Below are 26,245 nucleotides of genomic sequence, written 5' to 3'. Positions count from 1 at the left end.
AAGCATGTGTTCAGCAAAAGTTGTTCTGCAGATGTACAGTAAGGACAATCTGAAAATGTCCTCTGCGTACAGGTAATAGGTACAGCTATGAGTACCTATTTCATGAGAAAAATGGCATTTTCTTCTGGCAAGATGCTAAGAATTACTGCCAAACCATCCAAAATAGCATGTTTTTAGTTTTCGTTTTTAATGTTCACATTCACTTTTTAGCATTGTTGTAGCCATGTTGGTCTCAGGATATTAGACAGACAAGGTGGGTGAGGTAATAGCTTTTATTGGACCAACATCTGTTAGTGAGAGATACAAGCTTACACAAGGCTCTTCCTCAGTTGTTACTGTTGCCTTCTTCCATGACATCGGCACCACGATTCCTTTTTTTTATCCCCAGTGAAACATTAAAAAGCAACAAAACAACCCTTCGTATTTCTGGCCACAGACCACAAAGCAGAATGCTTATTTTTAACCATATCCCCCTCTTTCAGAGTCTGTGCAATATTTAGTTGATCTCTCCCCTACTTTGCCTTAGTTAGCTTTGAAAGTATTTCTCTATGCTACAGAGGCTTTAAGAGAAGAAATAGGGCATACTCAGTATGTATCTAGGTTTGAAATGATTTTATTGGTTGGAATGATTTTACTGGACTATACTATATACAGCAATATGTCAGAGTCTGCCTGCTGTCTCAAATATTGATATTTTCAGGAAACTCAAGTATAAGTAAGTCATCTGTAGGAACACATATAAAAGTGGGTGATGTTTTCCCTCTGGAAATATCCCTTATGGATCCTTTTATTTTTTTATGTCCCTACCAAGACCTACATAAACATCCACCATCCTTTCAATCAGGGCCAGCTCTAAGTTTTTGCTGCCCCAAGCAAAAAAAAAATTGGCTGTCCCCACCCCAGCCCTAGGCTCCCCCCTGCACACCCCTGCTGCCCCAGCTCTGGGCTCTCCCCCCACACCTACACCCCCTTTCTTTCTATGGGGAATTTGCCAATGCAATATCACGGTCTTCCTTTTAAACAAATAAAACTAAAAAAAAAAAAGGCAATGGCTGTTGAAAATAGCAATTCCAGTCCTAAAAACCACAGGGAAGCATTTCTTGTTCAATTTTATCCTACTTTTTCTACAGCAAATTACAGTGGATCAGTATATTTTATCTGGGAGAAATGAAGTAACAGCTGCCCAAATTGAGCCTGAGCACTCCTGAATTTTGACGTGTTCAAATCTGGAAGGCAGGTGCTAGATTCCCTTTCTTAATATTAGCTAAATCTGGAAAGGAAAAGTCAATTTCTGCTTCCATGGCTCAGAAGTGGAAATCCTCCTACAGGCCTGGTACTGTATCTAAAGCTGCCCAGGTCCAGAGCCTCCCCTCCCTTACTTTTCATTTTAAATTCTAGTGGGATCCACATACCTCCCTTGCTAGGCTTCAGCTAGAGAGGGGCACTGTCCATTTAGTCCACCCACTTCCTTCTTTGGGGGCTGCAAGGTGAGGTCACACCAGTATCCCTAATCCAGTCTGGGGATGTCTTCTGAAGGGATATCTGGCCCAAAGCCTTCTACTCCTTGGGCATAGTTGCTCCCCATTCACAGTGCCACCCCACTCTAGCAGTGAGCTCTCCATTCACAGCAAACTGCAGCACGAGGGTTCAGCTACCATACCCCCTCCCCCTCCCTTTCCTGTTGATAGCGGCCAAGGGAATGCTGGGAAATGTAGTTCTTTCCCTGCTCCAGGGCTGGCTCTATAGACAGGGAGCTAACCAAGGAACTACAGTTCCCAGGGACCCCTGTTGGTTCTCAGCTCCCAGGCTGGATCCCTGCCAGCTGCCACCACTGCAAATGGGCTGCCCCAAGCAGCTGCTTGCTTTGCTGGTGCCTAGAGCCGCCCCTGCTTTAAACCAAGAAAATAGTTCCAGACTCATTTTTGACTGTGGCCGTGTTGCTCCTTAGCTATTCAAATGCCTTGATATTGACCAATGACAATTGCTCCTCTGTCCCTTGAACACCACAAACAACTACTTCTGAATATGAACAAACCAAGACAAGAAAATCAACGATAAATCTCCAACATGGAAGTAAGGACATTCCTTAAGCCATCAAATTGGATCTTTTAGATAAACAAGAAAATGCTGAAGCTGATGCTATATTGTGAAACTTTATGGAGCAGAAAGTTAAACTTCAAGGAGAAGAATTCTAAATAATTGTAAGATTATCTTATTATATGTTCAAGAGTGCTGTAAGTAGATGTTTAGGTACACATACTCAGAATAAAGTTTAAAATGTATCCATCATACCAGCATATACAACTTTAAAAAAAAGTTATATCCATATATAGTAAAACCTCACTTTCATGTCTCATATATAAGATTGTAGTGCCAGCTGGAGCACTGACACAGTTGTTACCAAAAGAGAAGAGTTCAACCTACCAAATTACCAACAATTTTTTGCTGTATCTATCTTGGAGGTTTCTTATCCAATTTCTGGCCTGATGTAGCTTACCCTGTGTAATCTGACCAAAGCCAGTAGAAGATAGCCTATACTTTCTTAAATTCCTCTTCCAGTCTAATTATCCATGCTTAGTCTCAACCCAAAAGTAATTATTTTTGGACAACAACAGTTCTGCAGTTCTTAGTTATTAAAAGCATAGGGGAAAATCCCTTATAGTTAACCCCCAAATTTCCAATTAGAAACTATGTATTCAAAAGGTTGAAGCCTCAGATTTAGGTGACACTCAAGAAAGTTAAGGCAAATCAACTAAAGATGTGAAGTCAATGCACATAAGTTAAAGTGCATTAACCTCCACCCACATCCCTGCGTGGATGGTTTCATTCAGGAGTAAAGTGCTTTAGTTCACTGTAACTTAATTAGGGTAACCAGATAGCCCAATTTTATAGGGACAGTCCCGATTTTTGGGTCTTTTTCTTATATAGGCTCCTATTACCCCCCAACCCCTGTCCCGATTTTTCACATTTACTGTCTGGTCACCCTAAACTTAATCCTCCTCCATTGTTCATACAACAGACCTGATTCTCTTCTCATTTTACACCAATTTTATGACAGCAGGGATGCTGGAACTATGGGTGCTGGGGGGCATGTCACAGCACCCCCAGCTTCAAATGGTTTCTATCATATACAGCATTTACAGTTTTGCTCAATGGCTTTCAGCACCCCCAATGTAAAAATGGTTCCAATGCTATTGCATGACAGTGTAAATCCAAGTTGCACGGGCATAAAGCTGGTATAACGGAGTGGAGAAGCAGGTCTACTGTATGTATCATGCTAAAACTCAAGATGATAATGTTGAACCAATTTTTAAAATGGAAATGTACCAAGAAAACTGCTACAGAAACAAATACTTTCACATATTTTATTGAAGACTGCTTATCTGCCCTGAGGTGTCTCACTTGAAGTTACTTACACAGGGTTCGATTTGGCCATCCTTCCTATTCCATCTGTCTGTGAGGTCACTAGGAGACACTGAGGTTGGGTTTGCACTGCAATGCCATCAATAAGGATTAAACATTTGGCTGAGCTATGTTATGGAATGTCTTTCATTTTCACAAGCTTAAGTAGATTTAGAATTTAAAATCCATTAACTACCATTGGGTGTTAGTTGTGAACAGTAAATCCTTTATTATCAGCTTTATCAATATAATTGATTAGATATTTCCCTTATGCCTCCAAAATTTCAATAGCAAAATAGAGAAACAAAGACATGCCTATGACAAAAAAGATCCACTGGGATTTCAGTGTTAATATCAATGGTCTTTGGGACTATGCTTCACTTATAAGAGGCTAATGCGGTGAGGTTTCTGATTTGAGAAAATGTTGTATTCCAGACCACAGGATAGGCATTTCTTTATTTTATTATAAATGAAAATAAATAAAATAAATAAATGACCTACTGTTGCCAGTTAGAAGACAAGGAATAACTGAATAAGGATTAACTGAGCAAAAGCAAGGTGCTGGACTAAGAGTATTCAAATTACACATAGTACTATTTAACCCATTGGACAGTCACTTTGGTCTTGTCTACACTGATTATTTTAGGGAAATTTCCTTTGGTTCTAGTGCTAATGTAGACTGACTGTTATCTTTATCATATCATTTAGAGCTGCCTACCCATTTGGTTCTTATTATTCATACCATTTTCCTAATATCAGACTTAAAACTTTTCTTTCCTAATCTTCAAGACTGTAGAACAAGCAGCAGTCGCCTTCTGAGACTGAATAGCACTCGTCCTTCCTAACTTAATATCAACTTTATATGGATGCATCAACAAAGGGAACTTCAGAGAAGTCTCCTACTACCCATCATCTGATTTTTCCACTCCATAACATCCAGTTCCCTTAAGTCTGACCCATTAATTTCAGATTCTATTGCATCTACTCTGGAAAACATTTCAGACTCTGATTTAACATGTTTAATATCTTCTATAATCTCCTGAGTCTGGATTTTTACAGGTAATTTCAATAAATTTCTGTAATCAATGTACCAAAAAAATCACTGAGCATTTGATATAATTGGGTCTAAAATAAGTGACTTATATAATTGACACAGATAACTGCGACCAGGCACACCTGGATATTACCTTTTAAAATGTTAAGTAATATGGTTATGTTCTCTTTTGTCTAACTTGATGTCTATTTGAAGAACATACACGGATTTCAGTCACACAGATTAATTTGAGATACAAATGCCTAATCATCATCTCACACTAGACACTGAGAAATGTTGTTAGTTGTTTGACCTTTATATTTAAATTCCAGCATCTCACTGAAGGACAGAACGTGTGAGTAGGAAAGGAAAGATATGCAAGATATTTGGTTAGGGTTGCCAGTTTTGGTTGGATGTATTTCTGGAGGTTTAATCACATGACATAATCGTTAATGAAAGATTAATTTTTAATTCCTGGAGACTCCAGGGCAATCCAGGAGGGTTGACAACCCTATATTTGGTTAATTCAAAATTAGGGGATAAACCATCTGGAAAGCTTGTATAGGCTATTAGTGAGCATACTAAAATATTTACTTGAGTAGATTTTATTTGCAGCTTCTCTATGGACTTCTCTATGGACTTCTCTATGTTTTTTTTTTGGTTTGACTGTGTGCATCCTCTGTAATTATTAATTATTTGTATTACAGTAGGAAGATGCAGACTGAGTATCAGGAAATTACAACATGGGAATGTATTTGGCAGTAGAAACATCTACTAAGGGAAATGATGGAAGCCCAGTATTTTTAGATATCAAAACCTAGACTGCATAAAATTAGGGTGACCAGATGTCCCAATTTTATAGGGACAGTCGCGATTTTTGGGTCTTTTTTTATATAGGCTCCTATTACCCCCCACACCCCCTGTCCCGATTTTTCACACTTGCGGTGTGGTCACCCTACATAAAATAGAAGAAAATGTACTGTAAGGAACAATCCTGCATTTTTTCTGTGAGGCCACTAAGAAACTGTATTCTTTGTATTCTTTGCTCCCTACTGCCACTTCCTGTGAAGCCTTCAAGGGTTAATTCTACAGTAAACTTTTCGGTTCTGTCTCAACTTTTCAGCTAAATGTCTTAAAAAAACAAACAAAAAAAAAGAATGGTTTCTCCAGAGTGAGAGAAAAATTCTCAGGCAACCACTTCTCTCTTTCCCTCCCTGGCTCCAACAGCCAGTTTGCCTCTAATGTCCACAACTTTGGCATCATCCTTGACTCTGCACTCTCCTTCCCTTCTCAAATCTCCAATGTCTTGACACTTTCATCTCCACTTGCTGTCTTGACTATCACAACTCCTTTCTCTATAGTCTCCCTAAATCCCAGCTCTCCAGACATCGGCATAAAGAGAATACTATTGCCTACTTTATCACATGTACACACCCCACCCAATTTTATTGCTTTTCATTCATTTCAGGATACAGTTAAGATTTAAATTTTTGTTTTTTAAACTCTCCCTGGACTTGCTTCAACTTGTCTCATAGACTTTGTCTCTCTCTACTTCCCTTTTCAACCATATAGCTTTACAATCTCATCTGTTGCTCCATACACTTTCTCCAATGCTGCTGCAAGAACCTTCATTTTCACTAGCCAAAATAAAGTGAGTTAAATGTACAACAATCTATTAAAATCTAAGTCTTCAAGTGCACTAAACAGCTGTTCTTTGGGTTAAATGATTAAGCATTCCAGAGTTTGTCTCATTTGTAATAGCAAAAAGAACGAGGAGTACTTGTGGCACCTTAGAGACTAACAAATTTATTTGGGCATAAGCTTTTGTGGGCTAAAACCCACTTCATTGCATGTATGCACTGGAAAATACAGTAAGAAGATATATATACACAAGCGTTCTTAAACTACAATACCCACCTGCTGAAGTGAAGAAACAGATTGAGAGCGCCAGAAGAATACCCGGAAGTCACCTACTCCAGGTGACAAAAAAAGTAACAGAATGCCACTAACCATCACCTTCAGCCCCCAACTAAAACTTCTCCAGTGCATCATCAAGGATCTAAAACCTATCCTGAAAGTCGATCCCGCACTCTCACAGAACTTGGGAGACGGGCCAGTCCCTGCTTACAGACAGCCTCCCAACCTGAAGCAAATACTCACCAGCAATCACACACCACACAACAAAAACACTAACCCAGGAACCTATCCTTGCAACAAAGCCTGATGCCAACTCTGTCCACATATCTATTCAAGGGACACCATCATAGGACCTAATCAATCAGCCACTCCATCAGAGGCTCGTTCACCTGCACATCTACCAATGTGATATATGCAGTGGTGAGCTCCAGCAGGTTAGCACCAGTTCGCAGGAACCAATTGTTAAATTTAGAAGCCTTTTTAGAACCGGTTGTTCCAGGACAACTGGTTCTAAAAAGCTTTTAAATGTAACAAAGGCTCGGGCAGCTGTCCACCCAGCCCCCGGCCTCAGCTCACCTCCCCCTCTCCCCTGAACGCTCCGCCCTCCTTCTCCTCCCCCTCCCCTGCTTCCCGCGAATCAAATGTTCGCGGGAAGCCTGAAACAAGCAGCAGGCAGGTAAGCCGGGTGGAAGGGGATGGTGCGCACGGCCCCGGCTCAGTGAGTCGGGCCCTGCGGCACCGGTCCCGGTGCCGGCCAAGCGGCTCCGGCCTGGCCCGGCCCGGGGAGTCAGGCCCTGCGGCGCCGGTCCCGGTGCCGGCCGAGCTGCTCCGGCCTGGCCCGAGGAGTCGGGCCCCGCAGCGCCGGTCCCGGTGTCGGCCAAGCAGCTCCGGCCCGGCCCGGTGAGTTGGATCCCGCGGTGCCGGTCCTGGTGCTGGCCGAGCAGCTCCGGCCCGGCTCGGGGAGTCGGATCCCGCGGCGCCGGTCCCAGTGCCAGCTGAGCGGCTCCGGCCCGGCCCGGGGAGTCGGATCCCGCGGCGCCCGTCGCGGACCCGGCAGAGCGGACCCGGTCCCAGCCCCAGACAGTGTGGTAAGGGGGCAGGGAGCAGGGAGGGGGTGTTCGGTGGGTTGTGGGGGGGGGTGGATAGGAGTCAAGTGGCAGTCAGAGGGCAGGGAACAGGGGGATTGAATGGGGGCAAGGGTCCCGGGGGGCAGTCAGGAAGGAGCAGGGGTTGGATGAGGTGGTGGGGGCAGTCAGGGACAGAGAGAAGGGGTGGTTGGATGGGGCAGGGGTTCCGGGGGGAATCAAGAACGAGAGGAGGGGTTGGATGGGGCGGCAAGGGGCAGTCAGGGGACAGGGAAGGTGGGGGGATGGGTCAGGGGTCCCAGGTGTCAAGGAACATGGGGGGTTGGATGGGGCACGACCCCCCGGGGGGGCACAACCCCCTCGTGAGGTGAAGAGGAGGGAACCTGTTGTTAATATTTTGGCAGCTCATCACTGGATATACGCCATCATGTGCCAGCAATGCCCCTCTGCCATGTACATTGGCCAAACCGGACAGTATCTATGCAAAAGAATAAATGGACACAAATCTGACGTCAAGAATTATAACATTCAAAAACCAATCAGAGAACACTTCAGCCTCCCTGGTAACTCAATCACAGACCTCAAAGTCACAATACTCCAACAAAGAAACTTCAGAAACAGATTCCAACGAGAAACTGCAGATTTGGAATTAATTTGCAAACTGGACACCATTAAATTAGGCTTGAATAAAGACTGGGAGTGGATGTGTCATTACACAAAGTAAAAACTGTTTCCCCATGCTAATTTTTCCCCTACGGTTACTCACACCTTCTTGTCAACTGTTTGAAATGGGCCATCCTGATTATCACTACCAAAGTTTTTTTTCTCCTGCTGATAATAGCCCACCTTAATTGATTAGTCTTGTTATAGTTGGTATGGCAACACCCATTTTTCATGTTCTCTGTATATATATATATATATATATATATATATATATATATATGTCTTCCTACTGTATTTTCTACTGCATGCATCCAATGAAGTGGGTTTTAGCCCACAAAAGCTTATGCCCAAATAAATTTGTTAGTCTCTAAGGTGCCACAAGTACTCCTCGTTCTTTCTGCTGATACAGACTAATACGGCTACCACTCTGAAACCTCTCATTTGTAATAGTATCAACTAAATAGGATAGAGAAAGAAGGTAACAAAACTTCAGAATGAGAATATTGTTTAGTTAGTTAATGTGCCTAATATGAAGTTTTGTACAAGAATTAAAACATAGTCTCTGCATTATACAGAGAAAGGAATGAGAGAATAAACTGAAATAAGAATTCTGCTAATACGAGTTAACATAACACTAACTTTGATAGCTAAATTGAATTAAATAAAGCAGAAAAGCAAATTAAAGCATTATTAATATTCTTGGATAAACAGAAACTATCATAAACAAGGAATTAATTCTCTTACTTTATCCTGGTCTCAAGAATTTTAGCATTCTGAAAACTATAAACCTTTGTGTACTGCAGAATGAACTAAAAACATAATAGAACTTTTAGTTTCAGTTTAATAGTTTGTCTGTCAAAAAGAGACAACTTTACTTTAACTTTTTAAATTTAATTTCTCTTGACCTTTTTATGGCAACATATCTTGCAGACGGCACTTATGTAATCATCATAAGTGCTCTACAGTCATAAAATTTTGATGACAGTGAATGGACGTGTATAAAACAATGGAATCAACAGCCTTTTGTGCTCAGTTTGTCTGAATTACTTTGTATACATGATACACTTCTATGAACACTAACAACTCCCACGAAAAACTCTCAAATATTTAAATCACAACACATTACTAAGATAAAGCCATTTCATACACAAACTGGATTCATAATTCTTTTCCTACCTTCCACCTCTCATTTATGTTATATGAGTCTATGACCCACAATTCCATCCTACAGTTTTAGTGGGCCGATGTGGGACAGACTGCCACAATCAGAAAGTAACAAAGACTGAAAAAATTGTACACCAGAAGCAGAAGAGAGTAATAAATAGCAAAGAACATTTCCCACTCCAGATGACCTAACTGACAATGGGCCTCTGCACAACTGGCTGGAGTCTGTCTATACCAGTGGATTGCAAGGCAGGATCAGGATCAGCTACAGTACACAACTATTTAATTCTTCCAGATAGCAGGGAGACTACATGGGGTTGTGTGGCCTTGAGGGGCATGGGGGCAGATTTACTCACTCTGCCTAGTAGGCCTCAGGTAAAATGTGTGTTTTAGCACAGATATGAAGGTGGGGTGGTGGCTATCCACCACTATCTGATCAAAGTAAGATAACTAATGGATCTCAAACAACTGCTTGCCACTTGTTTCCATACAATTCTCTCTGTATTCTGCCTACAATACTTAATATAAAGACTAATTTGTATGTGCTGAGAGCTTAACTGGCATTAAGCAACAGCTCTTTGCAAAAGCATAAGAGCTGTGAACATGGACACACAGTTAGGGAACCAACATGAGGCTGGAGATATATATTGCTGCCTCTGCAGCCTGTTGATATGACATCAAGAGATGCAATTCAGTAGCTTTTGAAGCATATCTGAATATCCACCATGAGCACATCATCAGTGTTGCAGGAGAAACATAGAGTCTTGCTTGACAGATGCCATCTCACCTAAACAGTTACAGTTGGTCTTGCAAAAGCCAAGTAATCTTCAGCTGTACCTAGTCATTGTCTGACCAGAGTCACCTGTTAGAATTCTGTAAACCAAACTGCTTTGTACTAACTGAAATGACTTCTGTTCCATCTGAAAGGATGTTCAGTACATTAGGTGGCATTGCCACTACATAGACTGCATAAAGGTAGACTCAGGAAAAAGTTAAACAGCTAGCATTTGTGCAACTCACCATGCAATAAATCAGCAATAATGACCAGTCACAACAGTATCACTGCCAATCCTAACACTAGCAACAACATATGATTGGCAAAGTTATCAGAAACAAGTTGATGCTCAAAATATGCAATGCTAGTGAACCTTTCAACTTTGTAAGTCACTGGCTATTAGTCTTTCACACTGAATGTAGTGTAACTGTAAATCCTTGTTCATTCAACTATAACGCCTCATTCAAATTCCTCCTACAAATTCTATTTCTGCCATCTTGCTTACAGGAACTGAGGAGGTTGAAAGGTAAATAACAAAACTAGCAATACTGCCAAGATGTATATCTGTGTGTTAGTGTTGATTTTATCTTTGTTACTGGCATCCTTCCCCTGACACATTCTTTACCGTCAGTTGGAGTACTATTTCAAGGTTAGATTTTAAATTTATCAGAGCTTAAAATTAAAGATTCTAAACTTGTCAGATTTTAACATTTATTTGAATTTTTGTGAGGCACCTACAATATTTTGGTCACTGGCAAAATATAATAATATTAATTATAATACTAACTTCAGCATCCGCTGCGCACTTGCATGAAAAGCACCTTTGCCTTTTAACTTCAGGTATTCACAGTGCATTTAGGTCACAGGGATTTCAGCACTCTCAGTGCCTGCCATACATGCAAGACCAAATCCTGTTCCTAAGACTGACCCTATGTAATTGAATTGATCACTGGGAATCTCTGCAGAGTCAGGAGGAATTTTCACCCTGACGATAGAGCAGCAGCAGATCCTTTTTATGTTGCCACTCCAACCACAGGACCAGAGTTTTTTCTGCAGCCCTAACACTCCAGCTTCTCCCCAACTGCTGCATCCATAATACTCACATCCAGAAGAGGCCTTCATCTTATTAATTTTCTTACTGTTTTAAATGCTTATTTATATTTATATGGGCAGGAAGGAACAACTGCATTTAGTCTGGTAATATTCCTATGCATAGCATGTTTTTTTTTCTTCTTGCGGTAAATCTCTCCACCATTATGAAGCTGGCCATACAGTCTGAGAAACTTTACCAGAGTGGATGAGCAGTGCAATAGCCAGTTTCTGAATGGTGTAGTTGGAGGAGGTCTGGCATTGATCAATGCCAGCAGAGCCTGAAGCCACCACCTCAGCCCACACCTCTCCACTTGCAGAGAATGACCAGGACATCAGTAATCCATAATGATAGAGTTTGTTAAATTCAGGCAAGAGGAGAAGGGGAGTGGAATTTGACAAGTGACTTAACTGTTTGCCATATTTGTTTGAGCTTGTCCCCATATGCAATTACCTGCATAGCAACCCACTCCCATCCCTGAACTCAAAATATATTTAAAACTGTATAGAAACAGATGTGCAACTACTAGACTTATTTTGAACAGCGTCTCAACAAACCAATAATCAGTTTCCACATAAACATGCTGCAATACGACCTGTTTTACTAGTCTCAAACCCTTCAGATGCAGGCAGGTATTTTTCCTTAGCATGCTGAAGTAAGTATCAGCAGTGGCCAAAGGAAAACATGTGACATCAGCTGATGATTTTTTTTTTTCAAAACGAAGAACTTCATTTAGAAAAGACAGAACTTGCAATATTATTTGGGGTCTAACTAAACTTATATGCTCTTTGCATACCTAAAGCATTTGCAAGGGGTCACTTGAAAAATGAAAGGCTTGAATGCAAGCTGCCAAGAGACAATGTATGAGCAAGTGGTAGAAGTCTGGGATTCAGCAAATCTAAACATTTAATTCTTCCCCAAAAATCTGCAGGTGTTAGGTTCCAGGGAAATTTTTTTCACCAGACAAAAGACAATATATATATATATATATATACACACACACACACACACACACAATAAGTTTTAAACAAACAATTTAATACTGGTACACAGCAAGGATGATTGTGAAGCTAGGCTGAGGTGGTGAAATCAGAGGATATTTCCCAGGGAATGCCTTACTGCTAAATGATGAACTAGCAATCGGCTGAGCCCTCAAGGGTTAACAAATTGTTGTTAATGTATCCTCACACTCTACAAGGCAGCATGAATGGAGACAGGGGAGACAACATGGCAGACAGAGACACACACCATGTGTGAGAAAGAGAGAGACGCGCATTGTCCCTTTAAGTACACTGACCCCACTCTAAGTACACTGCCTTTTAAAATAGATATGCAAGTTGAGATGCTCCTTCCAGCAAGCTCCCTCCATCCTGAGCCTGTGGTGTGTCCCCCCTGCTGTTTGGAAATGGTGTAAGCGGGGTGCAGGAGCCAGGGGGGGGAAAGGGGACACCCTGACATTAGCCCCCCACTTTCTCCTCCCCTGCACAGCAAGCAGGAGGCTCTGGAGAGCAGCTCCAAGGCAGAGGCCAGGAGCAGCACATAGCAGTGGGGGGAGGGACAGCTGAACTGCTGGCAACTGATAGCCTGCTGGGTGGCTGCCGCACAGGGAACTTAGGGAAATGGGGAGCTTATCGTGGGGCTGCTGGTCCACCTTGGTTCCAATCCCCCACCAGCTAGCTCCAATGGGCTGCTCTTCCTGCAAGCAGTGGACAAAGCAGGCAGCTGCCAAACGACTTTATAAGGGAGCATTGCGCAACTTTAAACTAGCATGTTCTCTAATTGATCAGCAACACAACAACGAAACAATGTTAACCAAGACGACTTTAAATGGAGAGTTCCTGTATTACATACTAAAACTTCATGCAACTGCAAACCAAAGACTGCCCATTCGGCAGTACCTTTTAAATTCTTATTCAATTGTAAGTTTCTTAGAAAATATCCTGAATATCGTTATTTGATACCATTCAAAAGTTCCTTTCCAAGCACTCATACATGTTGGTCGTCAGCTAATCAACAGAAGAAAGTTTCAGCCACTCTGACCTACTGTATCCATTTTTACATTTAAAATTCCTTAAATGACAGTAAGTAATTGTAGCTGTTGTGATTCTCTTGTTGCCAGGAGGCTATTGGCTTTTATTTTTTAGAGCACTTGTTAAAAGCCCTTGTAATTGTCCCAAGTTTGTACAATAAGAAGTAACAATAATGCAACAATTTAGGAAACAGTCCTTTCTAGGCAAATAACTGAAGAAAGTAAATAATCCCTAACTTGTGAAGAGGGTTTTTTTTTTATGAAGATAGAGACTTCTAACTCTTGGCCATCCTTACATTTTTCTCTGTCCTCCACTCCCTATCAACACTAGCCTTTACCCCATCTGCTGCATCTAAATCCAATTTTCCCCAGCCGAAATTTTTATTTTCAGAAGGTTTTAAACCTGTGCATGCTAGACCAAAAGCAGTGCTCTACAATATAATCTCTCCACCCTGGTATATGACTCCTTACTGCCTGAATCCAGACACCGTAATGTATAAATGATGTGAAAAATGTTTTGTTGCTACATGTTTCTTGAAAGATGTTTTGCTTAGCAGCAGTGCTGAAAACTGGACAAAATTTACTATTTCACAGACTGGCAAAGAAGTTTATGTTTGTGAAAGGAATGCTTTTCTAATTAGCTGACCTTGAAAATGACAGTTAAGCTACTCTTCTTCAGAACTCCGATAAGAACAAAACAGAAATATTCTACAAAGCAGCCCAACCTTCAGACCCGTTAACTGACAAATGAAAAGCTGAGAACCAAAATGATTTAAAGTCTGCACAAGAGCAATCACATTTATTTTAACAATTCATTGCCAATATGCTTCGCAAAGCAGTTTCATTCTACGTTTATATTATATAGTCTTCTCCCTAATGCTCTTCATTCAGTTTTAGTTCTTCTTTAAAATTTATGCATCTATATCCTGGCCACACTAAAATATATAGTTACAACAAATCTAACGAGCAGAAATAATTCTTATCTATCCAAATTTACTAGAATATAGTTCATACTGATGTTTATACATGATAAGACGTATATTTTGGCTAATGAAAGATTGAACAGATAGAATTTTTGATATAACAGATAAATCCCTTTTTTTCCATAAGTGAACAGAGTTTTTTTTAAAAAAGGAATTTCAATTTATTAATTGGATTCAGAGGAAAATTCTGTATGCAGGAAATGATTTGTGTGTGAAAAAGACCATCACAGATCATTAAAGATGAAGCAATCAACATATTTCAACTCAGAAACTTTTAGAACAGAAATTACTTAACCCCCCACCCCCCAAAAAATAAAAAACAGAAGACAGTCAATCCCATATTTGCTAAGTGGCTTCCTTCTGTCGATATTCCATTACACCATTGCTATGTACACACATTATGTGGAGGAAAACAGTAATATCAATCATTGTGTACGAATCAGGTTATATCAATAAAGTAAAGCTGTGAAATAATAACAGCCACCTATTCCTAATAATGCATTAATTTATCATAACAATCAACACTTTTAAGAAAAGTGCATGAAGAACAGAGTTGTAACTGTGAACTTGCATTCACGAAGTTGAGTCTTTTACTTTCATTAACTGTTATTTTAAAAATAAAATAACTGTGTCCAGAATAGTACTACAGTACCTAAAAATTCATAAAGATAATGCTACATCCCCTATGAGGAAATGATGGGGATAGTAACATATTTTTACATCAAAAACATATCTGTTTTTCAACTTACATACTTGCCGTTTGTGAACTTGCAAAACATTATTTTGTACTGTATTTTCAGTAAAACGTTTAGAGTGTTTGTTCTTACTGACAAACTATTTTACTACACTAGTTTGTGACAGCTGAAGTTAGTGAGATAGATCATTACATCTAAGCTACTTAGAAATCAGAGGCTATCCTTTTGCCAATACATGGGAACATATTACTCCGTTCTTCAGCAACTCTAATGACTATCTATCCAGCTCTCAGTCAAATGCATGACTGAACTCCTGCTATTAAAAAATCACCACAAACTTGGAACCTCTGTGTCGGACTATGTAACCAGCTACTTGTCCATCCTGTTCACTCTACACATCCAGCCTTTGACTCCTTTCTGTCTTCTTCCCCATTAACTTTCAGTAGTCAAGAGACTGCTATTTTACTTGTCATGTTCCAACTTTCTGAGTCATTCTTCCACTCCTGAAATCTCATAATTAAAACAATAATCTCTCATGTTATGATGAAAACATTTTGTACCAGCAAATACAAAGATGCTGCCTAAAGCATACATTGTGTTGTCCACATAAGAGTGTGTACAGACACCTATTTTTCACATTCATTATTTTCACATTTATTGAATACTCTTAATCTGGAAAGACTGTGCATAGGAAAACAGTGATATCAAATCACCTTATGTTTACATCCTACATGAGCGAACACTGTATTAAACATGATGCTGACAAACAGAGAGGAACTGATCACAAAACTAAAATTAATGGTTGTTTAGGTACAAGTAATCGTGACATGACTACATTTTTTATGTGTAAGCAAAATAAAGTCCAAAACAGGATATGAAAGATAAACTGATAACTGTTTACAAATATTTTATTAAATGTTCAAAAGTTCACAATCAACAAAGGAGTACACTAGTTAAACAAAACAACAACAACTTGGCTTAGAGGAGAAATTAAAGTAGCTATAAAATGTTTTTAAAAATATGTATAACAAATGGAAAAAAGCAGAATTTCATAGTAATGAATACAAAACAGAAGCTAGGAATTGTAGAAAATTGATAAGGAAGGAAAAAGGACAAAAGTAGAACTCTATGGCTGGCAAGGTTAAGAACAATAAGAAGGAGTTTAAAAGTATATTAGGCACAACAAGAATGCCAGCAATGATACTGTCCCATTGTCAATGATAATGTAGAAATCACAGAAGTGTTCTGAAGCTGGAATAAAGCCAAATGAAGTATTCATATCATATGATGATGAAATACTTTCCATGTCAAGTCACTAATAAAGATGTTAAACTGTAGCTACTAAAGGTAGACATTTTTAAATCAGCAGATTTAAAATTTTCCTCCAAGAATATTAAAAGAGCTGGCCAAGGTGCTGGCTGGATCATTAATATTGATTTTCAGTAAGTCTTGGAACACTGGAGAAGTTCCAGAGGACTGGAAGAAAGCTAATATCATGCCAATGTTTTAAAACAGTAAATAGGATAACCCAGGTTATTATAGTCCCATCAGCCTGACATCAATCCTAATCAATCAATAACAGAGGGACTGATATGGAACTTGATTTATAAAGAATTAAAGGAAAGTAATATAATTAACTTGCCATTCAATGTGCGTTTATGGAAAATAGATCTTGCCAAACTAACTTGATACTTTTTTTACGAGATTACAAATTTGATTGATAAAGGTAATAGTGTTGATTAGGTACGGCACAACATTTTGATTAAAAAACTAGAACAACACAAAATCTACATGGCACAAGTTAAATATTTAAAAACTGGATCTCTGGAAGGTCTCAAATTGTATTGTAAACAGCAAATAATCATTGAATAGGTGTGGTTCTAGTGGGGTCCCACAGGGATCAGTTCTTGGCCCTACGCTATTTAATATTTTTCACAATGATCTGAAAGAAAACAAAGTTTCCAAATGACACAAAGAATGGAGAAGTGTAAATAATGAAGAGGATACAACACTGATTCAGAACAATTAGTAAACTAGGCACAAGCGAACTATATACATTAAATACAACCAAATGTAAAGTCATACATTTATAAACAAAGAATGTTGGCTATACTTCCAGGACAGGGAATCACGATCATGGAAAGAAATTATTCTGAAAAATACTTGTAAATCATGGTGGATAATCAGCTGAACATGAACTCCATGTGCAAAACTGTGAACAAAAGCGCTAATGCCATTCTTGGATGTATAAAAAGGGGAATATCAAGTAGGCGTACAGAAGTTATATTACCTCTGTATTTGACACTGGTACAATCACTACTGGAATACTGTGTCCTGTTCTGATGTCTACACTTTAAAAAGAATGTTGATAAATTGGAGAGGGTTTCATAAAAGAGTCACAAGAATGATTACAGGATCGGAAAACATGCCTAACAGTGAAAGACTCTAGGAGCTTAATCTATTTAGCTTGTCCAAGAGAAGAGATTGTGACTTGATCACAATCTGTAAGTACCAACATGGGGAACACAAATCTGAGGTCTCTTCGATCTAGAAGACAAAGCTAAAAGATCTAATGGCTGGAAGCTGAAGCTAGACAAATTCAGATTAGAAATAAGGTGCCTTTTTTTTTTTACAGTGAGAGACATTAATCCAGTGGTTGGCAACCTTTCAGAAGTGGTGTGCCAAGTCTTCATTTATTCACTCTGATTTAAGGTTTTACGAGCCAGTAATACATGTAAACATTTTTAGAAGGTCTCTTTCTATAAGTCTTTAATATATAACTAAACTATTGTTGTATGTAAAGTAAATAAGGTTTTTAAAATGTTTAAGAAGCTCCATTTAAAATTAAATTAAAATGCAGAGCCCCCCAGACCGGTGGCCAGGACCTGCACAGTGTGAGTGCCACTGAAAATCAGCTTGTGTGCCGAAGGCCATAGGTTGCCTACCCCTGCATTAATCATTGGAACAATTTACCAAGGGTAGTGGTAGATTCACCATTACTGGAAATTTGTAAATCAAGATTGGATGGTTTTCTAAAGAATATGCTCTAGTTGAACCACAGCTCTTGGATTGAAGCAGGAAGTCCTATATAGCCTATATTATTCGGGAGAGCTGACTAATCACAGTGGTCCCTTCTGGCTTTAAAAATCTATGACTCTGTGAAGACTTTGCCAACGTAGGCTCATTAATATTTTATCCATAAAGTGTTTATAACATTTATCAGCAATGTTTTTATATTAAAATGGTAATAAAATACATTTCTGAGTAATTTGCCTACTTGGGCAAATATAACTGGAAAGCGGGTTTTTACCCAGCTGATTTTAACGGTTCATAAAAAAACCACCCAACCAAACAAAAAAATATTAGTCAAAGACAACATTACTCTAGAGGGATGAAGTAACATTTTTTTTCTTTAAAAAGTGGCTTTCTAAATTACATTCCTTGTTAAAAATTTCACTTGCTTGAGCTGTTATAAGTATTTGATATATGTAGAGTATTGCTAAAACTGAAGTAAACTTATTTCGTTTATGTAACCTAATCAAGAATATGAGTTAATCAAATCAGTGAAGTACATGCCTAAATATAGACACATCTTTAAGTGCTTTCCTGAATTGGAGCCTAACCTAGTAAGCTACAACTATCTTTATGTTATGACTGACTTTTTAAAGATATGGCACTTATAGAATAATACACACATAGACTAAACAACAAATTACAGAACAAAAATTAGTGTTATATCTAGCAAACTATGTTAATTTTTTTCACGCCCCCCATTTAGATGTTCTTTCATTTGAAGATTAAATTATATAAAGGTTAATAAACTTTATGAAATGTCAGAGAAACATATTATACAACTTTGATTTTAAGGAAACAAATATAAATTAGAGAACTATACTGTAAGCAAGGGTTTTGTGTATATGCAGTACTCTAGTATACTAGTTTGACATGATGAGAGGATAAACACATACAAGGTAATAGGTAAAACAGTTGAAGAGTATATACTCTTTTATTTAGTATTTGGTAGTGTCAGAAAAAATATGGGGTCTAATTTTGCATTTTGTACACAATAATTATTTCAACAGGTGTGTGTGCTTGCATTTTGGGTACATAAGGAATGCAGGATCACATATATCATTTGATTAAAAAAGAGAAACCAAACATACATTCTCAACTAGGTACCAACCTATTTTCAGAGGTAATATAAAACTACTGTTTTATTAACACCTTAGACTTGATTTTCATGTCCTGAATAGAAAGCAAAACAACTATTTTAAAATTATTATTATTTAAAACTCAAAGGCCCAGTTTTGTATTCCATAAGCAAGAAAAACTACCACTGACTTTAATGAGAGAATAAAGCCAATGGTACTTTTTATTTGCATAAAGAACATAGTTTCATACCAAGGCTGTTTGTTGCCAAGTAGCAATATTTAAATATTTTTTTAAAGTGAAGCTGGTATTTATTAACATTTCATTAAGTTTGTAACAGATTAAGAACTGCAAGATTTTATAAGTTTACCAAATCCACATCCCAAAATAAAATAAACCAGATAATAAATATAAGTAAAGCAAATAGTATTAATATTAAATAATTAAGAAGGAATTTGCCACCTACTGTAAGTATCCAAATCTTTTTCTCAGGGACAAAACATGCTGCAATAATATTTACAAAGATCAGTTTTAAAACTAGATAAAAATAAAGTGCTTAATGTATTGCAGGAAGTTTGATTACAGAAAATTAGAAACAAAGGCATCTGACGTACCTTCCATTGCTCTCTTAAAGAAGACTTTACAGCTTCCACAGGTAAGTACTCCATAGTGGCAACCAGAAGCCTCATCACCACAGATCAGACAAATCTTCTGAGGTAATGATTCAAAACTGTATTGAGGACTCTGACCAACTTCAGCATCTGGCCTTTAAAAGGAAAGAAAATTAACAGGAATGAAACAGACTTGTAAAGAAGATTCACTGTCAGTCTGGGTTACAGTTTTAAAGGAAATTACAGTCCTAATGCTTGCCTTTTGAAACTGAAAGCAAATTTGTTAAGGACAGAAGAAAAGTGACTAAAGCAACTCCAGCACTGAATGTGTTTTTGCTTTGTGACTTGGATAAAAGGCATATCTGTAAAATGCATTAGCTAAAATGTTTCAAGTAATTTAAAAACCCTGGCGTAGAGGGCAAGTTGTATTTTAACACATTTTAGCTACTGGACTAGAAAGCTAGGCTCTTTGGTAGGGTCTTCAAAATAGATGCCTGATCCTTCAGTGGGACTGCTCATGTGAATAAAATTACTCCTTTGCATATTTCTCTAGTTGCTGAATCTAAAATAATAATAAACTGCTTTGAACTGAAACTAATTTAACTTCAGCAGCCCTTTCCCTAGGCAACTGGTAACTGGCCTTTACGCAGAAAATTCATAAATATCAAATTAATATCTCCTAATTCATTGGCAGAGTTCTTACTTGTAAACAGTTTTAATTAACACAAAAAGGACAGTGAAGAATTATTTCTAGATATAATGTCCACCTAAAGAAATTGATTTATTTAGCTAGCAAATGGCTATTTACTAAAAACAAGTATTTCTTTAGTCTTTAAGTATTTCTGTATATAAGAATCATATTGAGCCATTTTATTTAACGACTTATTAATATATTAGCTAGATCAGAATTTTGGACATATTGTCATGTTAATTTTTGCTTTGAAATTGGGTGGTTTTCCCCTAAAATCATGCATGTGCATTTTAAAGAAATATATAAATGTAAACATAATATCTACTTGTAAAATATACCATTGTGTATACAGAAGTTACCTGCACATAAATCATGAAATCTTCACCATTTAAGGCTGTTCAGAAGTGATCACCTGTTAGTCCATTATACAGTAATAAACAAGGTTGTACTGATTACAAAATATATTCTCAGTTGGATCCAGAGGTCAAACTTGTGACAGTGAAATTTTAAATGCTTTTGTCACAAGAGTACGATTTGATAAAGTGGAGTTCTTCTGACAAAAACTAAAATTCCAAATATGACACAAACAATGTAGCCAATGTAAATATATTTGTCTTATTTCTACATGTATTTATTTTAAAAGCTCAGTCCCTTTGATTCCTTTTTGTCATGTTTCAATGTCTCACACATTTTTTAGAACTTCTTTTTATTGTAAAACTTATTCTAATCAGTGCAATGTTCCTTTAATACAAAATTCATTTTACTTAAAAACTTAGGTGAAGTCTGTATTTTTTGTCTATAAATCTGCTTTTAGTACAACTTCTGTGATTTAATCTCCTTAACACAAAAAAAGTGTTATGGCACACACATCAGCTGACTATCTAGCTCGGTAACATCTTATTTAACAACTGTCAATAACTGTTTGCCACGTCTGTTTAAAAGATAACAGAATAAATCATCCCTTTTAAATTAAGATCAAAATCACAAATTTGCTTATAAAATGTAGACATAAATATTTTGAAATGTGTGTGCCTTTAAAAGTAATGTTTTAAAAGAAGAAGGTTTAGTGTCGTTTGCTGTAGATGCATGTAACCTTAAATCTTACCTAATATAATTGATATAGGGAGGATATAACTGGGGTAAACTCTCTTTGAGCACGGCTGTCTGAAAGCCAAGTTGCTGGTGGCCGTTCAGGTTGAAAGGCTGGTAAAAGGCTTGCGGGGCTGTTGATGTGGAGGGCAGACTGTCCCGCTGAACCATACAATTTGAGCTCCCCGATGCTTTACAGTGCGGCGGCCCATAGGGCCCAGGCAGAACTGAAGACTCAGTTTTGTACAGGATACACTCGAGAGAGGAGGACTCCTGGCTGGCTCTCGGCTGCGGAGGGGCCAGCGTGTAGTCTGTGCACGTTACCGCTGGAGTGGTCTTGGTGCCCAAGTAGGGGGTGGTGGCACTAATTCCTTCCTCCTTGATCTTTAGAGCTGGCTGGAAGTCCCCGTAGCTATAATGCTCCTCCTTTGAGTCGGGCTGGGGATAGCCATAGTCCGCGAAGTCATGGGGGGCGGAGGTGGGAGACGCACGACGGCCAAAGAGGCTGCTCTCGTATTCCTCCACATCGAGCAGCTGCCGGGTCCTGGCTGCCAGATAGGCCGAGTTAAGGGGCAGGATGGGCACATGGAGGAAATCCTGCCCGGACCCTGCTGCCGCCGCCGCCGCAGAGCGCCCGGGGGCAGCGGCATAGGCAGGGACAAGAGCAAGGCTGCTCCCGGAGCCGGCGTCCTGCTCAGCTGGGCCCCCGGAGGCAAAGCCGTGATCTTCCTCGGAGAGTGCCGCGGGGGGCCCACCCGCGCTTCCCTCGCCCTCCCGCTGGGGCGGCAGCATCGCTGCGGCTGCCGGGGGGCCCCCGCCCGGCCAAAGGGAGGCGGCCGGGGCCGGAGGCGGCACAGAGCCCGAGTTTGCAGCCGGGCTGTCTTGGTGGGCGGCGGCGGCGGTTTCTCCCCGCTGGTGCTCGGAGCAGCGGCTCATCAGCGCGCCGGGGAGCTCGGGGATCTCGGCCCCGAAGAGGCACCAAGCCGCGGGGGCGCTGGCCGAGCTGGCGTGGGCCGGAGGGGCCAAGAAAGTGTCCAGGACGCTGTCCAGCGCGTCCCTATCGGGCGGGGAGCCGCTGCCTTCCCGCTGCGAGGGGGGGGCCCTCTCCTCCCCCTCTGGGCGCCTCTGCTGCTCGTCTTCCTCCTCCTCCTCCTCCTCGCTGCTTTTGGGGTAGAGCAGCCCGTGCAGGGAGATGTCCACGGCCTCCGCCCCCCCGCGGAAGGGATCCCGCTCGGGGCGGCCCTGCAGCCGGACCGAGCCGTCCCTGGCAGAGGAAGGCGCCCTCGAGTCCTTCGCCTTCATCTCGCTCATGCTGAGCCGCGCGGGGCGCTGGGCTGGGGACTGGCTCGGGGCCGGCAGCTCCTCACATCCTGCCCCGCGCCACCGCTGAGCGGGCGGGACCCTCCGCCGCGGGTCCCCGGAGAGCTCCGCTTCCCCGCCGCCTGCCCAGCCCCACAGGCACTAGCACAAGCCCCGAGCCCCGCAGCCAGCCAGTCGCGGGACCGCACCGCCTCCGGGGTCCCGCTGCGCCCCCCGCGCGTTCTGCGAGCAGGCGGAGGCGCCTCTGCCCGGCGCAGCAAGAGGCGGCCGCGGTGACCGGGCGAGCGGGGGCGCTGCCCCCGGCGCCTTTGACGGAGCCCGCGCAGCGCCAGCTGCCGCCGTCGGAAGGGCTGAGGAGGGCTCCGACTCCCCAGGCTGGGTCCCTGCTCAGCGCTGCCTCTCCCCGGCTGGCTGCCTGCCGCGCCCGCTCTGCCTCCCCGGCTGGGGGCTGGCACCGAGCCTGGCCCTGCTTCCCTGCGGAGGCACCGATCCCGTGCAGGGAGAAGGCAGCCAAGTCCTCAGCTGGGCACCCTCCGCCACTTGTTGCGTCCAGCTCCGCCCCTCCTCGCCCTGGCCCCGCCCACTGGCTCCGAGTTCCCTTTTCCTCCGAGGCCCCTGTCCCTTGGGGTTGCCAACATTTTTATTTCAAAAATAGCGGAGAGACCTGGGATGTGCCAGTTCTTGACTTGCCCAGGAGGGAGGACAAGACTCTGCTCCTCTCCTGGCCTTCCCAGGGGTTCTCTCTTTCCAGCACTCTCCTCCTGCTCCTTTCCAGGCCTCCTCCTGCTGCAATGCTGGGAGGGGCAGTTGGGTCAAATTTGAGTGGTCTTGTGACCCATGTGCCAAAATCAAGCTGGCAATATCCTTTCTGGCCTTCTCCCTCTTTTCCCCTTTATCCCTGCCTCTTTGGCATCTGATCCCTCCCCCCCCCATACTTTTTCTTAAGCTCCTCCTCCTCTGGCTTGTAACCCTAATTTTCCCCTCCCTTTTCTGTTATATGGTTGCCCAGTTATGACACTTCACCACCCACCCACCCACAAGTTACTCTGCTCTAGGCAGGGTGGGCAGGTTGGGGTCTTGGAAAGGAGAGAGTAACAAAGGATTAAATTACTTACAGTGATTGTTCATCCATCCCTCTATTTTTCATATGTCTTCTAACTTTAATATTATACAATGTGAGTGTAAGCTCTGGCCCAAGATCCTATAGGCCCCCGTAAATATTTATGCACTTGCCCTTGCACCTTCCACAGTTTAAACTCAGCTCTCATTCATGGCCCCCTGAATATCTTTCACTCATCTCACAGTCACAGAGGATGCAGGCCACCACTGAAAGAATTTCCTATTTGAATGAGGGTCCTTCTTTGCCTCCGATATTTTAGTATAACTTTTATCTGAGCAAATAAGAGGGACACTTCAAATATTTGGGAACTGGATGGCTCTCCTTTAGGTTGCAGGTTCAAACACATCTCTAGTTGGTTCTGAACAAGAAGTTGTTACCATCTGATGGGAGTTAGGTGTTGTATGTGCAATACTAACTTGGTTCCATTCAGTTCCAATAAGACTAAAGGTTATACCAAAACTCCACTAATATAATTCGTACTAAATGACATTATTTGTGGCAGTCTCAGCAGAGAAACTAAACATTGAAAGATATTGAGAATAAACTACTTCCTTATCTCTAGAGGTGGTTCTTCTTGGTCTGCGTAGAGTTAGGATGGCATGACTCATGGAGAAACTAGCACTCCTATTGCCTATGCTGTTTCTGTTCTGTAAGTAAATGGAGGATAGCCTCAAGGACAGACAACCAAGCATCTTTCAGGAATACTATTCACTATAAAAATATTTTCTTCTTTCTTATTTTTTTAAGTATCTTCCAACTGGGAAGAGCAGCCTCTTATGGGAAAGATACTCATTCTAATTAATTTATGTGCATGATAGGGTATACAGATCGTAGAATCATAGAAGATTAGTGTTGGAAGAGACCTCAGGAGGTCATCTAGTCCAACCCCCTGCTCAAAGCAGGACCAACCCCAACTAAATCATTCCAGCCAGGGCTTTGTCAAGCCGGGTCTTAAAAAACCTCTAAGGACGGAGATTCCACCACCTCCCTAGGTAACCCATTCACCACCCTCCTAGTGAAATAATGTAAGGTGTTGGATCTCAGAAACCCCCTTGGGAACTGCCAACAGATGTGCCAAGACTACTTCTGCCCCTGCTTTCTCTGCCAGCTTGGGACTCCTGCACACTGTCCTGTTGAGCCAGACATGCCAGTCTGCTCCAACACAGACCCAGGGTCTGAACCACGTGCCCCAAAACTGCAGACTTAACTGAAAACAACTTTAGAAGTGTTCCTGTCTTTAACGCTCAGATGCCAAGTAATAGCAGACAGAACAATGTGAATTACCAAGTAAAATAAAACATGCAAGTCTAAGCCTAGTACAGTAATAAAACTGAATACAGATAAAATCTCAACCTCAGAGATGTTTCAATAAGTTTCTTTCACAGACTGGATGCCTTCCTACTCTGGTCACAATCCTTTCCCCTGGTACAGCCCTTGTTCCAGCTCAGGTGATAGCTAGGGGATTTCTCATGATGGCTGCTCCTTTTTTTCTGTTCCACCCACTTATATATCTTTTGCATAAGGCGGGAATCCTTTGTCCCCCTGGGTTCCCACCCCTCTTTCTCAATGGAAATGCACCAGGTTAAAGATGGATTCCAGTTCAGGTGACATGATCACATGTCACTTTAAGGCTGTGGCTACACTTAGCACTTCAAAGCGCTGCCGCGGCAGCGCTTTGAAGCGCTAAGTGTAGTCAAAGCGCCAGCGCTGGGAGAGAGCTCTCCCAGCGCTGTCCGTACTCCACCTCCCTGTGGGGAATAACGGACAGCGCTGGGAGCCGCGCTCCCAGCACTGGGGCTTTGACCACACTGGCGCTTTGCAGTGCTGCAATTTGCAGCGCTGGCGAGGGTGTGTTTTCACACCCTGCTGCAGTGCTGCAAATTTGTAAGTGTAGCCAAGCCCTAAGACTTCATTACCCACTTGCCAGCACGTATACAGAAAGACTTACAAGTAAAACAGAGCCATCTACAGTCAATTGTCCTGGTTAATGGGAGCCACTAAGATTCCAAACCACCATTAATGGCCCACACTTTGCATAATTACAATAGGCCCTCAGAGCTATATTTCATATTTCTAGTTTCAGATACAAGAGTGATACATTTATACAAACAGGATGACCACACTCAGTAGGTTATAAGCTTTGTAATGATACCTTACAAAATACCTTTTTCATGAAGCATATTTTAGTTACATTATATTCACACTCATCAGCATACTTTCATAAAATCATATAGAGTGCAACGTCACAAATAGTTTCCCCTAATATCCAACCTAGACCTCCCCCACTGCAACTTGAGACCATTGCTCCTTGTTCTGTCATCTACCACCATTGAAAACAGCTGAGCTCCATCCTCTTTGTGGTCTCACCAGTGCCGAATAGAGGGGAATAATCACTTCCCTTGATCTGCTGGCAATGCTCCTACTAATGT

The 26,245-nt window shown here is 41.2% G+C and overlaps 1 protein-coding gene across 1 annotated transcript in view; it reads right to left on the bottom strand.

Annotated features, from left to right (window-relative positions):
* Positions 1-23,170, bottom strand: part of PGR (progesterone receptor) — a 73,298-nt gene extending 50,128 nt beyond the window's left edge. Inside the window, exons 1-2 of the mRNA XM_045019407.1 lie at positions 21,393-23,170; positions 19,600-19,751 (exon numbers count right to left, since the gene is read on the bottom strand). Coding sequence (XP_044875342.1) covers positions 19,600-19,751; positions 21,393-22,687 — 1,447 coding nt within the window. The 5' untranslated portion in view covers positions 22,688-23,170. The remainder of the gene's footprint in view (positions 1-19,599; positions 19,752-21,392) is intronic.
* Between the last annotated feature and the right edge of the window lie 3,075 nt (positions 23,171-26,245).

This window comes from Mauremys mutica, chromosome 1 (assembly GCF_020497125.1).
Source record: "Mauremys mutica isolate MM-2020 ecotype Southern chromosome 1, ASM2049712v1, whole genome shotgun sequence".
In the NCBI taxonomy this organism is placed as follows: domain Eukaryota; kingdom Metazoa; phylum Chordata; order Testudines; family Geoemydidae; genus Mauremys; species Mauremys mutica.
The sequence above is the reverse complement of the archived record's forward strand: the minus strand, read 5'-3'. Positions and strand labels throughout refer to the sequence as shown.